General features: G+C 38.8%; 1 protein-coding gene across 6 annotated transcripts in view; it reads left to right on the top strand.

The window, feature by feature from the left end:
* The window catches only part of lpp (LIM domain containing preferred translocation partner in lipoma), a 179,810-nt gene that overhangs the window by 34,184 nt on the left and 118,976 nt on the right, over positions 1-26,650 (top strand). For 5 of the 6 annotated variants that reach the window (XM_028027707.1, XM_028027704.1, XM_028027708.1 and 2 more), the window contains one exon: positions 21,012-21,210. In XM_028027707.1, the coding sequence (XP_027883508.1) occupies positions 21,021-21,210 (190 nt within the window). In that variant the 5' untranslated portion in view covers positions 21,012-21,020. Of the gene's footprint in view, positions 1-17,779; positions 17,816-21,011; positions 21,211-26,650 lie in introns of those variants that run through there. The other variant, XM_028027703.1, reaches the window with a different exon arrangement.

Genomic DNA, 26,650 nt, shown 5'->3' with positions numbered 1-26,650 from the left:
CACTAACTGCTTATGCCACCCTTGGCTACAACAAGTACCATCAAGGTTTTGAAATAATAGGCAGTGAGATTTTCACGTTTCAGTCAAAGAATTCTGCCTCACTGCCCTTTGCAGGACTGCTTCAGGTTTAGGACTGCTTTAACTCACCCACATTGAAAGGTATTACGAGCATGAATGGCCTAGTAAAAGTCTCTCCACCTGCGTTGAAATCTAGGCTGAAGACATTTTTCAACAGTGGACTTGCCGATGTGCAGGTGTCAAACTCCAGTCCTCAAGGGCCAGTGTCCTGCAACTTTTAGATGTGCCTCTGCTGCACCACACCTGAATAGAACAATTAGGTCATTAAGGCTCTGGAGAACTGATCTACACAAGGAGGAGGTAATGAAGCCATTTCATTCCAGTGTTTTGTACCTCATGGCACATCTTAAAACTACAGGACACCGGCCCTCGAGGACTGGAGTTTGACACCTGTGACTTAAAGTCTCCAACTTGCCTGCCAGACATCGCCTTGCAGCTAGCAGAATTAAAAATCAGGTCAGCAGGTCCTGAAGTAGCAACACAACGTCAATCGCGAATTCTCGTCGTCCACTGTATTAATCAACACACTGGGTGGAAATAAAATGCAATATTGGTAGCCTGCACTACCTAAACCTAATCCCTCCTTCTGTTATCTTGTCTTAGCCAAGCAGATAAAATATAGTCTAAATCAAGCCAGTTCCAAACATGAGAAACTGGAGTATGGATGGTCCACAGCTGAGCTGAGATCCTCACAAGGAAACTGAGAAGCAGAAAACAAGTAAATAAGATGTGTTTAAGATGGAAAGATTAGATTAAAACAAGCCCACAGTGATTAACGGAGTTGACATAGATACCCTGGGTGGATTTTTTCTTTTGCCAACAGACCAGTGAGCTGGTTTGGATTACTTCTAAGCAGCCGAGACAAATAAACAGCAGAAGCTGTCAGTCAATTAAGCATAAAGCCTCCTTAAAAACAACAAGTTTAACTTTTGCCTTTCAAATAATCTGCTTTGGGTGTCACGGCGGGTCAGAGTGCTGTAGAGTGAGCAGTGGGGAAGATTAAGTAAGAGTCCAAACAAGTAGGAATGAGGACTGAGGCCCAAAGCCTTTAAATCAAGCCCCTCAGCTCATGCTGTACAGATGCTTCTGGCCAAGCTGGATTTCAGCGCCTTGTTTTTCTGCAAGAGAATCAAAAACATCTGATTTCTCTCAGTGCTGATCCACCGGAGCTCAAACGGGTCCTGTGTCTAGATTTATAGTCTGCATTTATTTACCCTTAACATTGTTCTGGAACATTTAACTATAAACACATTTGTTATGTAACGTTTGCAGTGATCCATGAAGCCGAGTCCGTGAGCTGCAGTGCTACAGTGTTGTGGCTCAGAATGACGGTGACATTGTGTGTTTGTCCCAGTAATGATGCTTCAGTGTTTACGGCTGAGAACCATTAGAAAACATGCTGGTGTGGCGTCATTATGAAAGCCGAAACATCCGGGTTCTGGATTAGGAATTTGTTGAATGTTATTAACTACAACTTTAATAGTAGGAAGTAGCCTCCTTTTACCTGCTTTGAAGACAAATATTCTCAGAATATAGAATACTGATGTACAGTATGTCTTCATTACCATAATTTTCAGACTATAAGCCAGTACTTTTAACACTGCAATGCGGGTAATGCAAGGCATTTCAACATTGAGTTTTGAAAGGTTGGACTGCACAAGCTTGGGAGTGAATTTGCTTCGAGACGAAGGTGATGTTGAGAGCGACAATGAACGAGAGACTGAGGAAGTGTGCATGAGGCTGTTCAATCCCAAACTGTTCAGTGATCACCTTTTTTAAGCAGCTATATTACAGGCAGTATTTGGAAAAAACATTGATGTACACATCTGTTTAAAAATGGTAAAACCCTTTAACTTTTAAAGGGTTTCTGAAAACCCTTTAAAAATTAAGACTAAAAGGACGCCCTTTTAGGTGTCCAAGTTGTGTCCTGTTACAATGTGGACACCTGCAGCTTATAGACAAGTATGGCCTCTATATATCTACACTTTTTTTTTTCATTTCAAAGTTAGTGCTTGCAGCTTATATTCGTTCACGTGCGCTCAAGAGTCCGGAATTTACGGTAGATATGGTCCAGTTGCTGTTATCAAGGTAAGCCAAGATTTTAAAGTTTTGGTTCCAAACCATCAAAGATTTTCCACTGTAATGTTTGTGCTATTAATTTTCCTGACCTTAAAACTGTACAAATCCTGAACGGAGGGAAGGTCAGCCCTTGTAATCCTCTCTTTTAGTCATGATCTAGATAAAAATGATAGTTCTCACCAGGTCATTATAGCTGAATCATATGGCTGTGTTGTCATGGTAAATACTCATCTTTGTCCCTGTCATTTCTACAAAGCAATTTTCCTAATGTACTTTCTCACCATACAGGAATGAGTTGTCATCTTTTGTAAATACACCCTCCCTCCCCCCATAAGAGTTGAGACACTTTACAGTAAGTTCAGCCGCTGCTTGTTTTTTTATAGAGTATGAGGAAACTCTGGGCTTGCGTGGCATGAGGAAGTCTTTGGCCACAAACCCCCTCATTGATACGTATGTGCAGCCGACGCGGTACAGTCCAGCACTGCCTGATATAACGAGGGAGAAGGAAATGGCACTGCGGCTGCCAACCCAGTGTGCCCATTTCTCTGCCCAGGTGAAGCAATACCTTCAAGTTTCGACAAAGGGGCAAAACGCTATGGCTTTTTTTTTTATCTGCATCTTTCACTGGGCCAAGCCCCCATTATGTTTGCACAATTGCAACGTGAAATCTCCATCTGCTGCAATTGCTTAAACGGCAGCTCAAGCATTTGATAAGAGCTCGGATGAATTTGTCTCGACTCATTCATCTGTGCCACGCTAAGGAGATTCCTGTGCAAAGTCATCTGTATTCAGTAAACAAAGTGTTATTGATGAGTTGATTCTATGTGGCTTTGGCAGTGAGGGACCCGGTGCAAGAGGATTATGTCCTTCAGCCGAAACCCAATAGAAGTTTGAATAAGGGGATAGATGTGCACTGCTTATTGTGGCGAGAGAGGATAAGCCGTGTTCAACATTTCGACGGGAGCTCAATACGCGTGCAATATGAAAAGATTTGAAAATCTCAGACTTGTGTTGGTGGAAAGTGTGTCTCAGAAAGTTAAATCCGCAGGTTTTACGGGAACGCCGAGAGTTTTCACCATGTTTTCTGAGAACTGAGACTCGGCGCGTGTTGATAACAACTGGCGGAGTGATGTAACAGACTCTCTGAGGTTTCATCTAGAGAACGACCCAAACAGTTTACTAAGGGAGAAAGGTGTAACTACTGCACCATATGGCAGAGGCTGGGAAGAATCCAGAAATCTGTTAATCCACCATTGGTACAGTGTAGGGATTATACCCTCTGCCACTTTCCTCTGTTTTTACATCTCGCTTTGCAGTTTGTTTTAAACCTGTTGTTATTCAACCGGGAGAGATTTTCCACGGTGCTGTTATTTACAGCTACTCCGAAAAACACGATAAGTCAGCTTGTTGATGATACCAACCGTCTAAGGAACAGATGGTTGAACGTCCTGTTTTCTTATTTTTATGGACAAGGACAGCGAAAAGCTTTACATTTATTCTGGTAAAAAGAGAAATAATGGCACCTTAAGTTTAAATTAAGATGATTTCTATCAACGTAAGTAACTGAAAAATAAATGGTTTTCCCTACAACTCTGACCAAAATGGAAAAACCTGGAAACCTTCTGTTTTTCCTTTTAATTACACAAAAACCAAGAATTCTCACAATTTTGGTCTAAAAATTATTCAACCAATTGCACACATTTATACTAATACTGTAGTGATACATATATTTTGAGGCTGCAGTGGACGACTGCCTGCTTGAAGGTCCAGTATTCATAAATTCACCTGTTGTATGGAGCCAAGTTATTCGCAGAAAGGTCACTTATTTGTGAATTTCTTAATATATTTAAATTTTCACAATTCTACTTGACACCCAATTGGCTGGTGTTTGTGAAGCAACCAATCAATGATTGTCATACATTTTGCTTGGTGATGTATCGAAAAGAGCAGAGATAAGGGAGACTGTGTATGTTCACATCTATGGTAGTGCCAAGATTTTTTCCACTTTGTATTATTTTAAATTATGTTTGGTGCTTGAACTATTAAAATAGGCAGTCTTGTGTTCCCTAACCTCTCATATACCACAGTTCTGCTGTACCTCTGTCAAAGAACCTAAAATACATTTTTCCCCTGTGTGTTTTATTCCTTTAAATCAGAAATTGAACAAAATCAGAATCAGCTGATGAGAGCTCAAAGAAAACCAAAATTTAATATTGGTCAGGAAAAGCCTGATTGGTTCATCTCTAGTCTAACTTTCCTCTGTTTGGATTTCTGAAACAAGTTCAGTAAGTGGAACCCTGTTGCATTATGTGGTCACTTAGCTTCTGATTTTATGAACTTTTCAAACTTTCTGCATCCCTGCATAAAACTTTCCAAGCTCAGGTTTCCTATCAGAGTACTGTCTTGCACTCTCACTGCTTCTGGAATGAAATTTATTTTCATGAATCTCAGAGAATAACATCAAGATCTTGCTTTAGTTGCTTGTAAATTATAGAATTACAAACCATGACATCAGGCTAAATGCATTACTTTATTCAAACGCATATCGGCTGTCAAAATGTGACTTTTATTCTTGCAGATGAACTGCAAACAGTGAAGAAACTAATATTAGAGAATAATCTAGTTTTCATTTGTGTGTTTTGTTAGTGTGTGGACTGTTGCGTTACGCTCAATGAGAACTGAAAGAACCACCTGTGTGTTTTTCCTTTTTGCTGAAACTCTTCAAGGATGAAGGCTTGAACATTACAGAACTTTTTCCAGTAAGTTAGACATTTTGAAATTGTTAGTTTCAGTAAATAGTTGCATGAAAACACGTTTCTAGTGCTTGCTTAAAGAGAACAAACTTCCCAAGCTTACTTTACTTGAGTTTTTAAATTCAGCAACACTTAATTAAAGCTACAACTTCAATTAAATTGACTTAACTGTATTTAGCATTTATATTAAACTAAAAGTGATTAGTTCAGGGAATTTTTAAAAAGTTGCTTCAGCTTATTTAATCAAGGTTTTATCTTATTACATCAAGTTGACTTAACAGAAAATGTAACATTTAACTTTTTAACTAATTTCTAAGTCAACGTTGTAATGTTAATTTTATGCTCGGAATTGTTATTCTTTTTTTAAATTATAAATTATATTAGTGAGTCTGAATGAGAAACAAAGTCTTATGGATATTTTATTCAAGTTAAAATTGTACAAATGTCCACCAAAACACAGAAGCAAAAGGTAATTTCTAACTTTTGAAAATTCATGCGCTCAAATATGTAAAACATATAAAACAGTATGATTGTATTAACTCATAACTACTAAAAATAAAAAATCTTAATTTTTCTAATACAAAACATATAACAATGTTATAAACATTTCTAAATAAGATGGTTAAAACAATGTAAGTACCAACAAATACTAAAAAATAGATATCCTATTGACATTTAAAGATGTGCAGTTTGCTTGGCTTTGAGAGAGCATTCACCCCTAACAGATTTTGTCACGTAAAATTTTTCAAATCGTCTTAACAGCATTTTATTTTTATCAGACAAAGATAACCTGAACACAAAGGATTTAATTTATTAAGAAAACTAAGTTATCCAAATCAAGGTGGCACTCAGGTAAAAGTTATCCACTGCTAATTGTGTATAACTGGTTGCTACCGTTGGGATTAGAGAATTTGGGAAACCTATGGCATCACATTCCTGCCAAAACTCCCCTGAGGAGCGTATTAAACGATCACATCAGCATATTGATTAGAGCACTAGCTCTGATTGCAGATGCATTTCTGCGTATTTGTTCGTCATGGCGAACAGTAAAACGGCTGCTCTACCCATCTACACGCTTCCACCAGAAAACTGCACTCGCTCTCTGTTTAGTGGGTGTGTTTGTCATTTGGGGGCGGAGCCTGTTCTGATTAATCCAATTGGCTGGATTCTCAGCTGAAATCCGGTGACAGACAGCACGGTACTTAGACTAAGGGCGAACAAGAGGAGGAAGTGACTGACGAAAAAGAATAAGGAAAAGGAAAAATCAACGTTCTTTTCTTTGTTTTCTTCTTCCACGCTTTGAATTCACATCATGTCTTCAGTAACATTATGGAATGTTACTGAAGACTATCTGTAATATATACTGTCACATTTTTAATTGCCTGTGAGCCAATATTTTGACTTTTATAAAAATAACAATAATCTATAAAGATGAGTAACAAGGAATTCGGATTCTAAGGGAATCATTTCAGTTCTTTGAACAAATGGCAGCAAATGACTTAAATGGCTTCCATGTAGCTTATTAGAGAAACTGTAATTATTCAGGCTGAAATTTTTAGGTGACATATAAGAATGTTTTTGGAAAGCAAATGAGGCGATCACCGTTCGCCAATCCCTTTTAAAATTCTTTATTGCATAACATTTTCTGTAGGTTTTGGAACGTCAACGCTCGTCTTTTCAACGTCAAATCACATTAGTGTTACAAAGACATGACTAAACGCGTCACAAATCTCATTATCAAAGCAGCGAGCCAACCCGAGCAATCCAGCCTTCAGAAGTTTTAAATAAACCTGATTCAGAATTGATTTACAGCTTCTTATGCCACATATATACAATTATAAAAACACACACATCTGACAGCGTGATCCCTCAAATTGGAAGCTTGCCTCCATCTTGTTTCACCGCTCGAAACCCTCACCAACCGAGCAGTCACAGCTGCGCAGGCAGACAATTGACTTGTTTGTGAGTTTCGGGATTATAATTAACTCTGTCCGACATCGAAACGTGTCCTTTTGCAATTCATGCTTTCGCCGTGAGAAAAGAGCTCCAGGCCGTCTGCGTCTTCATAAATTACGTTCCAGAAAGCTTTTAGAGAGAAACATTGTTGTTGTTTTTTTTCCCCCTCTGAGAAAACCTAGTAAACTTAATTACTGCCTTTCTGAACTAAAAAGAACTCCAGTGTACGTTTGTCTCCTTCAGATTAAATGTTTTAAATTTCTAGCATGAAACACCTTTAGAGAGAGAGAGAGAGAGAACATGTTTTCAACTAAGAAGTCGGTCACCTCCCAAGAATGGTTCGTTTCCAACCGGAAAGGCGGTAATTAACACATCAAGGTTAAAGATGGTTTCATATTAATTTTCTTGACCTTTTGCAGGTAGCTTTAAAATTTTAAAAAATGTTTTATCTCTTGTTTCATAAGCAATCCTTTTCTCTGATCTGAGCCCTGGGTTAATGCTCAAATGAGGGCAATTAATGAGTGATTGATGTGATGCTTTATCTCTGCCAGGCTTTCACTGCTGCTACCTCCCAGATAGCCTTTGCTCTGTTGACTTTGCCCCAGTCTGCTCCCAAACCAAACGCTCTCATTAGCGACCTATCCGGGAGTGACAGTGGCGCTCCGGGCCACTGTTGAATAACGGGCCTTTAGTTGATTTCGTTCGGGGCTGTCGTTTTGTGCAGCGGAGCTCTAAAGTATTTTTGGAGGGCGAGGACCAACGTTCTCCACTTAAATCCGTTTTCATTTTACCGCATATGCAATAATACAGCAGCATGATAGGTAAGAGGGGTTACTGTGAGTGTAAAGAACTGATCACAAAAAGACTCGTTTTCAAGATGTGCTGTTCATCTTTAGAATAGTTGAAGTTCAAGAGTCCCGTTTAAATTTGTAGCTGTAATGTGTCGTTCAATTTGTTTGTTGTAGCCCAGACAGGGCTGAACAATAAATGAATAAGAATACATATCGAAATAGACACGTGATCGATTTCAACAGGTAATACGTCTCATCGAATATTCAATAATTTCACTGAAGTCCGATTAAGAAGCATGTAGGGGATGTAGGCTGAGGAAAGGGTTTATACACTCAACCTCTCACAGTTAACTAAGCGAGGTTGGTGGCATCGCTCTTTGGTTACTTGTGCGGCAGCAGTTTCATGTTTTGTCACTCTCATAACTGCTTAAAAAATAAAAAGAGAAAGTGCTGCTAGCTTCAGCCACTGTTCATGTCCACATTTACCACGTCTGGCTTCTTCTGGTGCAGAATTATGCACCAGCACGCCTCACATCAGCCAGATGAAATACGACATGACTGTTCAGACTTCAGTAAAAGTTCATTTTCCTAAGAATTTAACTTCTTTAAGAGGAAAAAAAAAACAATAAACAAGAAAGTGTTTCATTCAGCTAAATCCAAAAACACAATCTGGAACTCTGTTCACCACCACTGGTGAGTGAGAAGCATTAAAAACATCCAGCTTGAAGCTGTTTGTGAACATCGCTGCTCATGAGTCAGCTAGTGGACAAAGATTAGAAACAATTGGGATTTAAAGAGCATTCACAAGCATTCAGCGTCTGTAAAGTCAGACGTTAGTCTTACACCATGTGGTAAATTTAGGAGGTGAATCAGACGACTTTTCTCATCCAGACTTGATTCTGTCACGTTGCAGTTCTTCCATACCGTCTCCGGCGCGTGTTCTGGATCCGGTTAGAGGTCGTTCATGACCAGTCTGCACCTGGAAGAAGTCATTCTGATGCAGTAAACGAGTTCGGATCTATCACTTACACTTGGGAAAATATCCAGACGTGCATCGCATAATTTTATCTCTTCAAACTTAAGAGGACTTCTGCCATTTTTGTTACAAATGTCTGACTTTATACTCCTAGTAAACATCTAAGTTTATCTTATGCAAATTCATGGCTTTACAATGTCTAGAGAATATCTCAGATTTAATACTGGAAATTTATGCCATGTAGAAAATAAAAAAATCTTGCAAAAGTAGAACTTTTTGACAGAGAATGTCCAAGTTTTTTCCTTGTAAATATGTCAAATTAACATTGAAATTTCTGTGGTTTTTGGCAAAAAACATACTCCTACCGTATTTTTCTCTTCATTCTACAGTGGAGCTAATACTCTGTTGTACATTAGTGCTGTATGAGGGAAAAAAGATGATCAAGTTCACTTCGGTTCACATTTTAATTTAAACTTCATCTGTTTGTTCTTAGAGCCTCAATTAGATATTTGTTGTGAACTTGACAATATAAATGAGATGAATTCAATTAAAATCATGGACCTTTCAGGATGACGTGGATATAAATCATAATATTTTCATTTTTTTTCACCAGTTGTTACAAAAATACAACTTTTTAAATGTCTTTTTTTTTTTGTTTTGGCCCTATTTAACGTTTTTTACTTGTTTAGTCCCATTACCAAATGTTAGCCTGCTAGCACATCCACATATTAACACTAATGATTGACAGTGTTGCACCTCTTCTACCTATTGCTATTTATGTGAACTCCCGTAGTTTTTCCAACTTGATTACTAGAACTTCAGACCAAATAAGCTGCAGCGTTGGGAAGCTGAGATTGTTTGGTTTCTGCCATCCTTTCCACTGTGTGTGTGTGTGTGTGTGTGTGTGTGTGTGTGTGTGTGTGTGTGTGTGTGTGTGTGTGTGTGTGTGTGTGTGTGGCTCACCAGCACAATCATCTAAAGCAATGAGATTATTTTCTGTCATTTGCCATTGATTCTCTAAAAAACCGGTGAAACACACAGATTCTTCCTTTATTTGTTGTTGATCCATATATATATATATTTTTTTTTTAAGTATTCTACCGCTGAGGTATGCGATACTCAGTTAAGATTGTGTTGTGATATATTTACAGCTGTCAGTCAGTAACCTCCCGAGACTGGGATAAGATAAACTCTGGAGACTTTGCATCCCACCACTCGCAGTTTCAAGGAGCAGATACCGCAGTCATGCAAGCCATGCAATTCTATTTGATATATCCCAAGCCAATAGGAGCTGTCAGTCGGCATTAAAGTCAAATTCACATATTTACAGAAAAGTTGTCTTGTTTTCATTAGGGAGCAAAGGCCAAAAACTCAAGTAAACGACTCAAAAGCTTGTTCAAAAAACCCCTCCGAAGCTCGTTAGTAAGTTTTAAGGTGTTCATGCAATAAGCAGAGTTGTTATATTTTAAAATAGGTAGGTATTTAGACAGAAAAGTGATGCAGTAATAAACATACTTTTAATACACGGGAGATTTTCAATAACAGGATAATTTCTCAGGAACTGTTTTGACTTGGAAAACTTTTTTTTCTTTTCTTTTTTTTTTCTGTCAAAGCGAGACAGCTCTGGTGTGACAAATAGTATTAAGACTTGTAACGGCAGGAAAGATGTGTCACTCTACGCTCATGTCCAGATATTCTTGCTCTCTTTGGGTCAAAATCAAAATCTTTGACTACATTACTAACAACTCCGGTCCAGTTACTGAAACCACACCGATGAGACAGTTTGTTTTTTTTAAGTGCATTTTTGCTCCCACATTGCATCATTTTGTCTAAATCTAATCAGAATTTTGTTGAGTTCTCATTTCCAGTTTTTGTGCACATTTGCCACTGATCATATTTGATTATCATTTCTCTTTAAATGGGGGGACTGTTTTCCAGGTTAATCAATCAGTCAAGTAACTGTGTTGCCTTCAGCTGTTGTGAAAATGCTGTATGCATAAAATAAATTTGACTTTGTATCGTTGTCATATCTGATGCCTTGAAATTGGCCTCTGTCACTTTAAGAACCTTTAGAATCGAGTCAACACTCCAGGCATGTTTTTGTTGAGGGAATAACATTATAACATGATATAAGGCTCAACAAGTTGATTCTGCATAATACCTACCACTAAGTACAGGATGTAGGAGGATACATAGCGCATTGAAAGTACATTTTTACATACCCTTTATTAAGTCTATGAAACAACATATGGTTCATATTTATCACCTTTTATTAATTGGGATGATCAGAGTAATTAGCATCACTAACACCATGCTCTTGGTGTGGGTGTTCAAGAGACTGCAGACGTTTAGATTCTCCATAGCTTGCCAAATTTCCTAGATATGATACACAGGAAGGAAAGCTCAATAAAATAAAGCTGAGCAGTTTTACTTCACTTGGTTTAGCCTGTCTAAAATCGTGCTCTCTCACATCCTGAATGAATCGGAGAAGTTGTAGGAACTAGTTTTCTTTTTGTTAGCTTCTTTCATTTCTGTCTTTCTCTTGACTTCATTGCTACACATATCCTGATCAATGGATGTGGCTAGATTTGAGTTTTCTTCATTCAGTAACAACTCCCACACCAGAAAGTGTTGTCAGCACTTGCATATGTTGGGTTGGATTCTTGAGATTTCCTAAAAAACGGTTCCAGCCAATTTCTCGCTTCGTCGCAGCTTTTGGCATCTTTTTATGTTTGTTGTTGGTTATTTGGTCCCTGGTCAGTAAGTTGTTTTTTTTTTTTTTCAATCAAGTTAATTTAGCACATTTCAGCAAGGCAGTTGATAGTGCTTTACATTGTGAAAACATGTAAAACATCATAAAGTCAACTATTGTGAAACCAGTGAGAGCCAATGCATTTGGTCAGATGGCAATGTCAGAATCATCCATACACATCAAATATGTTTGTCAATGTTCCGCTTATTATGGTTATTATGGTACACATTTATGTACATGCACACATTTGGCTATAATCAAACACATTTTTAATAAAAAAAGTGCTATGGACCAAGTTGCTGTCTGATCTCTGTGATAAAGAAAATTAGAGAAGTGCTGCCACTTAATAGCTGTGTAATATTCTCTGTTCAGAAATCCAAGTGGGTCATGTTGTGCTGTTTCTTTTTAAAGTTTCACACCTTTTGTCCATTGGATGCTTTTTACACATTGTTGATACAGTTAATTTGAAACTGCGGCGCTTCTGTTTGATTTTTCCCTCATTTCTCTCTTTGCTCAGGGTGGTGGTGATTATTGGTGGTGGTGTTTGGGGGGTGGTGGTGAGTGGAGGGTTGGGGATGTAAGTCTTTGTTGTAGTCACAGTTCTAAATCTCATTTGTAATGGTTATCAACTGGATGGGCTTTCCACAATAGCTAATGGGGGAAAACAAATCTCTATTTGCCGTGTTTATCATTTGATTAACCTTCATATTATCCCTGTGTAATTAGCCTAATTACGAGGCTTTACACAGAACGTATGATAGCTCCTCGCATAAGCAGGTCTGAAATTTCCTGGCCTGAGACCAGTGGCTCAGTCCTGTTTGACAGGTAGAGCGTATCTGCGTCTCCTAATGCGGTTAAAATTTTTTTTATCTGTAATATTTGGAAATGACTCAGCGGAAGTTTTTCATAGAAGATATACTTCAAGGACCAGTTGCGGAGGTATACCACCCGAAAGGTGAAAGACATTTAACAAAGCACAACTACACCTGGAATGGTTTAAGGCCGTTGCAACAGAAACGCCCTCCGACTTCCCCTCTTGCCCCTCTGCCCTGTCTCGTTTTGTCAGACCTTTGTCTCGGCGCTTTGGTGTCTGGGCGCTGACGGGATGAGCTCTGATCGGAACCCTCTTTCCTCACCCAGCTCCCAGCACATTTGCTTTGACGCGACAAAAGGTGATTTTTGCCTGCTGGCTTTCTCCTCATTGTCTCTCTTGGTTTGTGTCAAGCTGCCAGACTTGGTTAAGATGTTGACTTACAGCAGGTGTTGGAATCCGATGGAGGGTGCTTGTATTAGAGGGGATTTTGTTTCGTTAAGGTATCGAGAACTTTCTGTGTCCACAGCAACGTTGAACTTGGCTGTGTTAAGACACCAACAGAGCGGCTGGGCATTTTTTCTTTGTTTTAGCCGACATTTATGTCGTCACAAAATTTAGAATATCTGTGGTGTCTCAATAGGATTAAAACTAGAACTGTTGGCAATGCTACCTTGCATCAAAAAGGTCTTGGGTTCAAATCCCAGCTTAGGGCTTTTCTGCCTGTTCTTCCCATATATGCCAGATATGATACCAAACTTGATTGTTGTTCTCTCTAAATTGACCTAGATTAAGAGTATTTCCATGGTTGTTTGTCCTGTAAGTGTTTGTGTTGCCCTGTGATAAAAAGGGCGAACTGTCCAAGGTATAACTCGCCTCTCACCCAATGACCGCTGGAGATGAGCACCATCCTCCCCCTGATCCTGCAAGGACAAGCTTATATACATGATGGATGGATGGATTTTCTATCTCCATGCCTTTTTGTTTTTCTGGAGATCAGGGAAGCACAATCTATCAGCACTAACATCAGTGAAACATATTCCAACTTACATTTTTAAAGCGAATCAAATTCAGAAGGCATTGAACCATCCGTGTTTCCAGTATGCTTTTTTTTTTTGTTAGGTGCTGCATTCAGGATCTCCAAGTATGCAACCCAACAATTTATTCAGTAAATAATTTAGAATTATTAACATAATTGATGTATTTTTGCCTACTTGTTTCCTAACACTGGAATTTTATTTACTTTAATGTTTTTTTTATTATTATTATAATTTGGACATACTCTCACGCCGTCTTTGTTGAACGTGAACATCGTTACTGAATCCAAACCAACTTTGGCCATGAAACTGCGCATATGCTTTTCTATACATAAGAATCCAGTTGAAAGGTTTGTAAAAGGTCCTGCTGAACCCTTGAACTTGTTCAATAATTCAGCCGCAAAGGGTAAAATTGGCTCATCTTCTAAAAAAAAACAACAAAAAAACAAGGCTGGGTTGAGATAAAAGTGTCCACCATGTCTCAAGGATTTAGAATGCTTTCTTCATTTATAGATCTGTCTTGCAGGTCTGGATTTTTGTTGAAGTTCTTAAATGAAAAGAGGCAGAAGGTGAGCTGTCTGACAATCTCGGCGATAAGATCCCGGTGTTTATTTTGGTCTTGCTGCCGGAAGAGTCTTGTCACGTCCGCTGTAGTGTTTGCGGTGGCTATGTTTCAGAACACGATGTTTGACTTGCCCACTCATCTGATGTCCTGAGACTGCTATTGCACCTGATCTCTTCAATTTTTAACACTTGAAAAAGCTCCTAAACAGCCTTTTGCTTTTATTAATATGTCAGCAGATGACATAGCGTTGCACTTACAGCACCTTCAAATATGTGCTCTTCTGCAAAAAAACCCCAAAAAACATTTTAAGATCCACAATGACCATTTGACCTCTTGCCTCTTCCCTGTCTCCGAACATAGGGACGAGCGGAGAACGCACTCGTTTGTTTCATGCCGCTTTCACCTGTTCAGCCATTCAACCGGCGCTCCAATGCAGGGCGAGTCCAGTGCATGGGAAGACTTGGCAACAACCTCTTGCAGATGGGAGCCTTTAATTTTTAAAGAGTTTTCCTTCCGCACGGCTGATCCTGCGCAGGTTGCGTCACGAACTGCGAGTGCAAAGTCCCAGTCGCCTTCCAGGCCTTTATTTGGAGAGAATCTGCCAGCCAAAGTGTGTCTCTGTCTTCATGTCTGCAGTGCATGTTTGAAGCACTGTTTTGATCGGTGGTTACTGAGCCAAAAGCTGTGTAGTTTTAAGTGTTATCTACTCATGGGAGGAAGCCCAAGGTGGGAGAAAGGGATCATAATTACCCTTTTAGTCTTAGTTCATGTTTCGGTTTTCTGGGACGAGGCCGTGTTCTGAGATATGTTTAATTAAATAGAGGTTTTGGTACGTGTAAGGAAAATAACATTGTGATTGGTTGCAAAAACCTGTGCCAGGGCATAACGTTGCTTGTACAGGGATTAAAATAGAAGGTAATGTTTAGGGCTCATGTTGGAAAATCTTTCTATATTTCATTCTCATCTGTGTTTCCTTCCATCTTTGACCTTTAGGATTTGGGGCAACGTTATTTTTGTCTGGTGTGAACATTTTCCTGGCATTACAAAAATTAACTTCCTTCATTTTGCAAAAACGTTTTTACGCATGCTGAAGATGGTTCTCGACTTTTTCGAAAAATATTTAATAAGCTAAAGTGGAGATGGAAACAGGTTTACTGAATAAGTTTTGATGCAGCAAATCAGAGTCCAAACTTCCACCATAGAGGGGATGACCGTCAGCCTGGAATGGCCAGCGGCGGATAACCCAGTTTGGGTTGGGAATGGTTGAATGCTCCCATCCACTGGTGGGTTTGTGCCCGAAACTCAAAAACAAATTCTAAGCCCAAATCTCCAGCTCAGAGAGAAGAACTCGCCATTTTTCAGACATGTCTTGCCAATCCTAGTTTACAACTTCTACATCTTGTTAATTGCAGCCATGCGTAGCGTCAACATTTGCCAAAATTGCAGTTTGTGTTGCCTGGTCGATTCACTCCAAACGACTAGATGGAATTCACATTTTTATTTCCTTCAACATTTTAAAAGTTTGCTCAAAATTCACATGACAATTGGATGGAAGCATTACTATTACCATAGCACGTTTCATCATCTGCAAACCAGTCGAGCATTGCGCGCAGTATTAATCAGTAAACTGACCAAAAATCAACTGCGCGTTGAACCTTTGTCAAAAGGTGCCTGAGCTTCTGTAGCGAGGAATACAATGACACTGCTTCTTCACTTTATTCACCTAGATTTAACATTACTTGTAAAGGGATGGCCTTCTCTAAACATTTACTACCAAAGCAGAGCTTAAGACCAAACACAAACATTGCTAAAAAAATAAAAAAGCCTACAATTGGACCTTAAGCGGGTCAAAACCCCTTCTAAACACAACACGAAACAGTGTTTGTTTTCCTAGAACAGTGGAAAATGTGTCAAATTATACAAACAGGTTTTTAGGTTTATAGTGTTTTATCATGACTGATTCATTGCTGTGTTTTCCTGGTAGCCCATGAATAATACCAAACTGCTCTTTCTTCCTTTGCCACTACGACTCAGCTGCTCTCATCTGGGTCATTTAGTAGAACGACCATTTTTTCCTTTTTTCTCAAATCAATAAAATATCCCACAACCCCCCCCCCAAAAAAAATAAAAATAAAAAGTTGCTCATTATATTACTCATCGCAACACAAAGAAAGATGATTCTAGTGACACCCAACCATGAATTACTTTATTTCCACATGTTTAACTGATTAGTGTCAGTAATGAACCTTTCAGACTCAACTATTACTGGAAAAAACAACAAGCAAAAGCAGGCATACGCCTTTTGACTCCTTCTTTCCGAGATTGCAATTTCTGAAATTTATGTGAATACACTTGGAACAACTTTTCCCCTTAAAAAAACAAACAAATACAAACAAACACAAAAACAAAACAAAAAAAACATTTGTTTGCGGTTGAATGATGCAGATGTAGTAGTTCATGTCTGTGTGGAACAGTTGCGTTAAGATATTTCAGGATAAAGAAGAAAGAAACCTCAGTTTCTTTACAGGCTATAAAATTAAAAGCTCTTTTATGCATCAGCTGGTTTAACCTCAGCTCAAATGTTCAGCTTTTCAGATTCTTACAGCAGAGCTTTTAAAAACGGCACAAAGAGATGCTGACAGTCAGTCACCAGTCGGCACAGCTTTTTTTTTTTTTTTTTTTTTACGGGAGCTTCCGATCACTCTGGCGTCTGCGGTTTTGATTATGTCTTCAATGTGCGATCCGGTTCGCAGGCCTCAGAGAATATTTGCTAGAAAGCATGTCAAGCCTTCCCCTGAACAGAAAAAGAAAAATCTCTGCACCCTGCCATTTTATGTTAGAGCTCCGTACTCTCTGTGGTCCTCTTTCGGATGGCTTTGTTTGATAGTTTCCTTGGTGGATATGAAAGATTAATGTGACAGAAGCACCTGCAGCAGTTTCTCAATGACAGCTGTAAAAGTGCAGAGAAACGACGGATAGAAGACATTCTGACTGCCGTGCCCTCGTAAGGCGAACTGTTTAATGTGCTGTCACGCCTCTGAGAGTCATCTCAAACTGCCCCGGCAATCACAAAAGGCTTTCCTTTTCATGAGCCTCCACTTTAACTAGAGTGTTGTGTATGTACTCTGGTGTGTGGTGTGTGTGTGTGTGCGCTAGTGTTTTTGTGGTGGGGTTAGCTTGTGGAAGTTCAAAGAAATATGAAGACGAACTAAAAGCACAAAAGTGACTTTTTCCCCAAACCTTTTCTTGTGCTTTGGAATACCCCTTTCACACTATTGCATTTCTGCCTTGTGTCGCACAGGGAGACACGGCGCCACAGGAAGTAACACTCTTACTGGGCCAGATAAGTCAGGCTGCCATGGATTTTTCTGGACATGTCGAGAAATTTTGCTGAACCACGGAGGCTGCATATGTGCAACACTGCTACCGAAATTACTCGAGCGTTAGCTCAAATGCTGCTGCTGTAACCCAATAGTAACATTGCTCAGGCTCACTATGAAGATGCAATCAAATTGTTGCCATCAGCCGCACTGACTTTAATTTGTAGTAAATGCTGCAGAAGAAAACTGCTTCAGCTGACCTTCAAAGTCGTAGGAAATAGTTTGATGAAAAACAGGCAGTAGGATTTATCAAATGTGGCACCAAGGTTATCTGTATGAAGTCCAAACGTTGCAAAAAGACGTGCTTTAACATGGTCCTGTTTGAGTAAAGCTGTGCTTTCTCTTCAGAAGCAAACTGTAGGATCCAGGTTTTCAGCTGAACAATGCAGCCTGATGAATACTTGAAATATTCCTCCGTTTCAGGAACATTTTCGGCTCCAACGATGTGTAGTGGTTCAGATTTGAACTGAGCCTGAATTGCCACAGTGGATGCACCATCCAAACAGATGTGATAATGTGAGCCTCCAAGAAAACAAAAGCTATTGGACAAGATGACGCTTTTCTGTCCAGTGGGAGCAAGACGAGTATAGCAGCTCGATAATGACATAGAACACCAATGGGGTTTTTAAAAGTAAAGGTAATCTAAGCCGTCCGGCCGTGGTCGTCATAAATCACCAGAAGAATGACGGAAAGCCTGTTGCTGTGCTGTATTCTGTTTTAAAGAGTATTCAGTCATTTGCGACTTGTGCAAATGACAAAAGGTCAATTTCTGGCCTTTTAGATCAGAAATTGGAAATGCAACTGTCTTAGCTTTTTTGTTTGTTTTTTTTTCTTCAAAATCTGGCCCTGATAGAAAGCAACATAAATCATCCTGAGCAAACTGGAAATGTAGCTATCAGAATTTCACCTGCAAACGCAGCTATTAACCAATTCTGAGATGTCTTGAAGGCCAATAAGAAGACATGCAAACATCATTGAACATGACCGCTTTTCTGTAAATGGTTATTTATTATTTATGCCAGGAGCAGAGGCAATGTCAAACACTGTAAAACAGGGTTATAACATCTTTAATACAGAATGAAAACTTTCTCTGGGATCTTAGATCAGTAAATAGTGTGGAAAGCTTAGCTAAAACTTCAAAGTAAGCAAACGTCCCCATTAGGCCTGTCGCAATAAGCAATGACTCTATTAATCTCATGATGAATTAAAACAAGCTCAGTTTCCATTTTTGTGATTTTTTTTTGGTTTTCTCTTCTTTCTTCATCCACCAAAAACTAGATGACAAAAGTCTTCAGTCTGGTGCTTTGGACTTTACAATTCATTTTATTTGTTGTCTCTGTTTTATTTATTTTAGATATTTAAAATGTCTTCCATTTCCAGCGTTAAATGCTGATTACAATTTAAAATTGATTAATTTTTGAGAACGTGTTCTTGCATCTTTATGCCATTACTATTATGTTACTTGAAAATGGTCTCAAAACAATATTGTCATTTATTGCAATAACTTCTGGAACAATTTATCGTCCTGCAAAATTTGTTCTGTGACAGGCCTAGTCCCCATATGACTCCATGCTAGAAAACAGGGGTGAACAGATGTGAAAATTTGGGCCGATATAATGTCAGATATTAATGTTACCGTTATGGCTGATAACCAATATTATATATAGTTCCCAACCCTTCAACACCATCACAAAAAACCACACCACTCACATTTCCTTTCCTTCTGGTAAACACTCCAAATCCTGCAGAACTATTATTGTGCTGAAATAAATACCACATGGCCCCCAAACCTGAAAAACATACACAAACATCAATAAGATAGAAATAAATGTCTTTTATTAATATCAGGACCTATTTACTTATCGGGCCGACACCGATATGTTAAAAAGTGACTAACATCAGCCAACATATTGTGCACCTCTGCTAGAGACTTCAGAACTTTAAGTTCCAGATGATAAATGCTCCAGTTTGCACTTCTACAATCATCCTTCCTGTTACCTGCTGAAAGTCGTGTCTCTCTTTCTTTCTCTCCTTTTCTCCTTTTCGTTTTTACTGACGTGTTGTGAAAAATACTTTATTTTCCTGGAAGTTTCTCACAACCGTCCATCTGCTTCTTCTGACTTCAGTTTTCAAACATCTTAGTGACACTGAAAATAACCAACTTGTTCTTCTCTTTGCAACTGCATCCATCATTTAACAGTGTTATTTTGGTTCAACCTGGTAGTTTTTGGGGCTTAGGAGTGGGGCATATATCGTTTTATCATTTATCAATATAAAATACTCGTCATTGGAATTCTGATTTATTGTTACCACAATAAATTCAAATGAAATTATGTTTAAAACCCTCAAAACTGTCCAAATTGTGGAGATTGCTAGTTGTACTTCTTTCTCCATTCTTTGTTCAATGACTGGAACGAAGAGTGAAAAAATATTGATATATTTTCAAATACCAATAAGTTACTTTGTGGATCTTAGTGATATAATTTGCTTCTCGATCTGTTTTTCGAGAGCAGTTTTTGTGGGGCCATGCAGTTGCAGCCACACAGTTACCTAAAAAGTAAGTAATAAATAGTTCTTATCGATATCACAAAAGTACCACAAAATATCACAAAATATCGTGATAAAACTCTTAAGTCCACATCGCCCAACCCAAGTTGTGTTTGATGACGGTGGTTGTTGCAGATCAAGTCTTACTATGCAAGCTCCTTCTCTGTCCCCCAAAGCGGTTACTCTGTAATCCATGTTTTAGTTTGTTTACCATGACTGTGTTGGGAAAGTACAGAATTTGGTCTGCCAAGACAAGTGGGTGTGACACAGCGATGCTCATCTGAAATGTGCAGCACGCAGAGCAGGAGGAAAGAAATCATAACTAAGAGCCAGTGAGGAGGCAGGGGGGGCGCAGGGGAATTTGAGCAGGTATTAAAGGATGGTTGTGCGTGGGCTTGTCTGCCGTGCTCCCGAGAAAGAATGCAAACCCCGCATCAGACGGAGTGAGGATAATAAAGAGCAAGAAACATCAGAACAACAAATCACAAACAAAAAGGAGGACTAGAGAGGGGGGGAGAGAGAGAGAGCGGTGCATAAATAGTTGAAGTATTTCAAACGATTTCAGAAGGTTCTGGTGAAACACTGCATGTGTGTGTCCTCAGCGTCTGTATTAGTGTCTGGTGATGATGTTCTCTGTACTATGACTGTAGTGTACACCATGTATATTTTAAATGAATAAAGTCTGAATGCCGCACAGTGCAAATTGGCACTTTTGATCACAGATTTTAATTATTTCTTACAGGAAAAATAACACACAAAAAAGAATTTGTACCATAATCTAATTCATAATCCTTCATGGTTTATAAATCAGAATGATCCATATCTCCTCCAATGACTGATTCTATCTCCTTTTTTGACAGCTGTCAACACTTAAAAATGTTTTGGTTGCATATGCATTACATCATTTTTCAATACTCTTTCTGTTTTTAAAATACTTTGTTTTCCGCCGCTCTTTGTCTGGCGTATCACACTTTTGATTTGTTGATGGCGTGTAGGCATTGTGAGCGTAGACGACGATCACTGTCAGGGTTCAAAGTGATTTCCTCTCCGCTTTAGGTTCTTTATCAGAACGGACACGTTGTTGCGCGTCAAGAGCATCGCCTTCGCTCTCTTATTTTTGCACCGTAAATCTGCCAGCTGCTTTAAATCTTGCACGATCTTAATGGGGAAGAAAATCTACAGAAATAATCACTTACTTCCACCTCCGGAACCCAGAGGGAATTTTACTTCACTTATTTGCCGTTTGTGTGCGAGACAGATTCATTTGACGATGTGTGTCTTTCCAGCTCAGAGCCATGTGGAACCCACCGAACGACCAGAGCGGACAGGTAGCTGCCAGGATGGAGACCACTCCGTCTCTGGGAAGCGCCAGCATCTCCGTCTCTCAGCAGCAGGCCCCCAAGAAGTTTGCCCCCATGGTCGCACCCAAGCCCAAGTTCAACCCATACAAACAGATGGGAGATGCCGGCCTGTCTGACCCTGCAGGTAACAAAACAAAAAAATGCCTAAAAGTGTTGATATCAAGCACATTGTTAAAGGGGGGCAGGATTATGGAAATGTGACATTTTTAAGCCTTATATCATGTTAAAATGTTATTCCCTCATCAAAAACACATCTGGAGTCTTGCTTTGACTCTTTCCTGCATGATTGAGAAATCCTTAAATCTCCCATGGCAACCATTCAGCTCCTGGTTGGACCAGGAGCTAGACCTGGTTGGACCTAGCTCTGCTTTCGAAGTGGTTTTCTAACCCAGCTCCTTCTGACTAGCCTGGAGCAATTAGCAAATGCCTGGTGGAACTAAATTGAGGCCCAATTTCAAGGCTTTAAATTACTAAGTCAAATTTCTTTTAAGTCATATTAAAAGCATTTTTATAACAACTGAGGGTAGCATACTGGCTTCATTGTGCTATAAAAGGATTCTGTGGAGCTGGAAAACATGTAATACTGCTCTTTTAATAAATTACTATCAAGTCGTAAATCATCAGACTTGCTCGACCGCATCCCTTAACTTTCATTTTTCCAGCTGAGGGTGTGACATTCATAAATCTTCTGTCTGTTGCAGATAAACTTTATTAAGTCTATTTCCTTAATGTCTGTAATGAACAAGACCTTTTGGTAAACGTATTTAAAGTAGGTCTCCATGCTGTCAATTTTTTTTTTTTTTTCAGTCTTACAAAACCTGTTGCACCTAGACCTTGAGGAGGTTTGGCTAAAGCTTTTCAACCTTTTTTGAAAGCTCAGGGGACCTGAGCTCAAAATGGAAAAAAAATATGAATAAATAAATGTAGAGTAACTTGCTAAAGTATTCATAAAGAATAAGTAATATTCAGCTTTTTTATTTAAAAAAATAGTCTCCTTTAGTCGGCACTATGTAGAAGCACCTTTGCAGCAGCGGGTCGCACTGGCTCACGAGTCCAATATTCCTATTTCTAATAACTGAACAGTATTTTCTGCTATAGTCCAGTAAAGTATATTATTATTATTACTATTATTGTTGTCATTGTTAATCTTGTTTTTTATATGTATATTGTTTTTAACACTTTCTGTTTTTGTGGTAACCTTTACACCCAATGCTGTTTATTTTTCCCCTTTGTTTCTATCTAACACATAGAATAACAGATGAATATGGTTCACTCTAGGTCTTGTCGCTCCGGCTGCAGTTGCCGTGCAAGAACATTGTCATTGGAGCCACTTCGGCGCGTCCATATTTTCAAAATGGTTCATCACAGATAGAAAATATTTTCTTGAGGGCATTTCTATGTCATTAAATGTGGGATTATGTTGATATTTACTGCTGCCACCGCCTGTTTTGGAGGGGAACTGCTTATTCCAGGAGTTTGGAGACTTACCTTCCGGCACGAACAGCGGATCAGTTGACAGAGTTAGCCAATGGCTGGTCGCCCTTTGTGACTCTGCCCCGTCTTGCTGCCGCTTTACGGTTGATGTTCTCTAATATTCAGCCTAATAGGTTTTCTTCCAAAATTATCCTGAATTAGCCTCATCCATCTTCCCATCTCTGTTAAAATCTACGAGCTCAAGTCGGCTTCCAAAGGCATTTAGTTGCACCTTTTCTTCCACATCGCAATTATGCACTACTTTGCATTTAATCTGCCAAATGAAAATCCCAATAAAATACATGGAGGTCTGCAACTGGAACATGATAAAACGTGAGAAAGTTCAAGGGGTAAGAATAGCGCTTGGCTTAAAAAGGTGCTGACTCGCATAATTTTTTTCCTCTGTAGCCGTTGTGCTGAAGCCCGTCCTGGAGTGAGGCTCTGTTAGAGGCGTTAATTTAAGAACAGTGGTGAGAACGAGGGACTCTGAGCAGTTGACGGTATTGACATTTTAGATGTGGGGAGGGAAGGAGGAAGGTGGAGTTCCTGCATGAATAATACTGAATAAACAGTGCAAGTGCTGTGGTTTGCAGTCATGTGTGAGTTCAGGAAGCCTTATGTTGAGTGTGTTTTTTTTACATCCCTGGGGACACGATGGTTTATTTAAAAAAAAAAGCAAAAAAAAAAACTTCTGTCTTAGTTTTAACACAGTAATTGCACGTAGTGAGTGTGTGGGTGTTTAACTTTTTTAGTGCAGGTTGAAATATTAAGCTAATAGCTTTGTTCTTTGAATTGTAAAACTCAAGTCTTTTTTAAAAGCAACTATCTGCAAAGGGTAATAGAATTTTGAGCGAATAATAGATGATAATTGGTGTATTTTAGTTTAGAAAAATCATATTTATGAAAGATTCTTGGTGCTTACTCCAGGAGAGCCATTTGTTTTGTTTTTTTTGTCGTTTTTTTTTAACGAGGTAAAACATTCTAGTTTAAAAAGCTAATTTTACAAGCCCTGGATTTTGACTCAAAGAGGAACAACATTGGGACAATTTATGCAAATGATATCAAAAATATTTTATTTAAATAAGAGTATGGTAATACACAGGAAGTAGGCTGCAGATGGACAAGAGCGGTGAAAAGTCAAAGCCGTCAGGCTTGTTTATTTGAAATGAAAAAGTAAGGTCATGCTTTAATAAGTTTTAAACGCCACGCCCTGTTTGAGTCATTTGCCGTTTAGGAACGTTTGCAAACTTTTCAGAATTTGTTGTGAAGTCTCCAGCGTCCAAGATGTTCTAACGGCGGGACGTGGCACAGAGGCGATGGCGCGCAGCCGTGCGTCTTCCAACTTCCTGTCTGGCTGATGTGTTGTAACATGAGCATTATCTAAACGTCTACCCTCAAACCCCCCCTGAGAGCACCTAGATTTCCAAAACAGGGGAAACGGTTATGAAATTCGGCGTGTAGTGATCACACTGTGAGGCTGAAAACACGGCTGTCAGTGGGGGTTTGCGGTTTGACTTCAGATCTTCTTCTGCTGCAGATGTTGGCTTTGTGAAAATTGTTCTTAGACGGCTGCTTTTTCAGGTTTGCCCACCGCTGAAAGGAGGGCAAACAAACAAGAAAACCCCCCAAAAAGAAACAAGACGTTTAACACACAACTGTTAGAGAAATTCAGTAAGGAGATATCTTGCATGTGTAGTCTGAAAAAAAGAAATACATTTTTGTTTCTATACTCTTGCATTAAACCAAAGGTCATTTTTAAATATTTGCTCTCTGATGAATAGACTTCTCATTGAAGGACAAAATTAGAGTTTTGCAGAGTAAAAGAGTAAATCAAACATATAAACAAAGCCATTGAAATACCTGCATCAGTCATTTCTCTGAATGGTAAAATAGCTGGGTTGGTTTCTACTTGAGGAACATGAAATGACTTTGACTCATTATGGAGACATTAAACCAGTTAGGAGTGAATGGCTGCTGTAAACTGAAGGACCTTCACAAAAGTCACCAATAGTTTCCCTAAAGGACCAAATAGTGTGACTACATGTTCAGGCTGTTACACACACATCTTACTTGTGTTTAGGCATCACACAATAAAACATTTTGCTGGACGCTAAATAGTCCCAGATGTTATTGTGATACATGATAATATTGTTGTTTTTGACGTTATTTTCAAGTAATATAACAATAATGGCAAAAATAATGCAAGAAGACATTTTCAATGAGCAATAAACTTTGAATTCGAATGAACATTTAACACAGGAAGTGGAAGACATTTTAAAAATCCAAAATAAATAAACAACACAACAGAAACATTAAATAAAGTGAATTATGAAGTCTCTGTAAACAGAAGTGTTTGTCAAAAAAAAAAAAACGTCTGGTTGAGACCAGAGCACCAGGTTGAAGAGTTTCATCAGCCAGTTTTTGTAGAAGAAGAGAAAAGAGAAAAACAATAAATCATGCAAATAGAAGTTATTGAGCTCGTTTCAGTGGATCATGTGATTAACTGATTTATTACTTACTACTGCCAGGCAACTGGCCTAGTTCTGTAAATAATCTTCTTTCTGATCATGAAAACATGGAATGAATTTAAAATTTGCAAACCATGTGCATGATTTAATTCAGTTTTAAATAAATAGTTCTAAAACCACCGTGACTTTCTATCACACTGTTCGTGCTCCAACTGGAGTTCTCTCTGTCTATATGGAGACTTCAAATTTGTTGAAGTCTTCAACAAAATTTAGTAGTTTTCTGTTTGTTTTTTAAAAACTTTTTCCCCTTTCTTTGGAGGGTGTGAGCTCGAGCGTGATTGGCAGCGCTAAGACCCTCCTCCTGGTTCTGATTGACTGTTTCTGACCATGAGTGGTGTATTTCTGCAGATGGGTTTAAAATCACAGGAGGTTGGTCTTTTTTCACAAATTATCTGTCATATTATGCTGTCAGGACATAGCAACATTTTTAACAGACATGTAAAAATAGAACCATATATTTTTTTTATAACAGTTACATACTGCAGCTTTAATATGTGACATTATTTTGGAATATTTGATTTTGTGTTACTAAATTAAACCCAGGCTCCAAATTGCCCCTAATCTTGCATGAAGCTTGTCAAAATTGAATTTTTAAGAACTAATCTAAAGAAAATGATTCACTTCATCTGTACAGGACATTATCAGCAGAAGAGACGATTAGAAAGTTGTTTTATTTAGTTAAAGCTGCTGCACACAATACTTTGGTTTTCCAGCTGTTTGAAATAAAGAAAAAAAAATCAAAACAATTAACTCAAAATAATTTCTGTGGCAAGGTTCAAGGATATAGTGAAGGACGATTTGAGTAGCTGAACAAAACTGATTGCATCATCTGTTTGATAATAGTTTCATAATGATAGAGCTTTATCCCTGAAACGTTCTTGTATTGTTGCTGTTGCAGCTTTAATTATCAGCAGCATGGGGACACTGAATAAAGTTTTTAGCCCTTTCTTTACTCTGGGTGTGTGTATTGTGAGTCAGATTGCTCAGCAGCTCATTGGCACGGCCGCTCTGAGTTCACAGAGTTGGACTTTGTGGCGCCGACGCCTGCAGCAGTGTCATTGTTTTTCATGTTTTGTTTCCCGGCTTCAGTTAACAAACTCCCAGTGAGCGTTTCCTCAAAATCAGACGGATTTTTAAAACAACTTGTTAATCCAACCCTGTTTTATTTTTGAAGACATAAAAAAAAAAAAAAAAAAGACTTGCCGTAGGCCGACATTAATCAATTTGGGTGTTTTTTTTTTCAGAAAGCCAGCTAACAAACAGTTGGTGTGCTAATGTGTCAGAAGACGCATTTATTGCTGCTTATTTCTTAATTTATTGCCAAATTTTTAATGAAAACCATAATCGAGCGTGTTCATAGCATATTTTTTCATTGGACCTTTAAAACTACAAACAGATTCAGACATAAGGCAACTCTTTGTTTACACAGTGCCGCCCCAGGACACCAAGTCATCTGCAGATCAGACAGCACTAGATTTATCCTGTTTTTATCACAGTTAGTTAATGTCAAAGTAAGTGCTGCGCCTCCTAGAGGGCTATTGCTGTCACAACAAGTTTTTCTGG

The sequence above is a fragment of the Xiphophorus couchianus genome, chromosome 9 (assembly GCF_001444195.1).
Source record: "Xiphophorus couchianus chromosome 9, X_couchianus-1.0, whole genome shotgun sequence".
Classification (NCBI taxonomy): Eukaryota; Metazoa; Chordata; class Actinopteri; order Cyprinodontiformes; family Poeciliidae; genus Xiphophorus; species Xiphophorus couchianus.
This window is presented reverse-complemented; position numbering and strand designations above follow the sequence as displayed.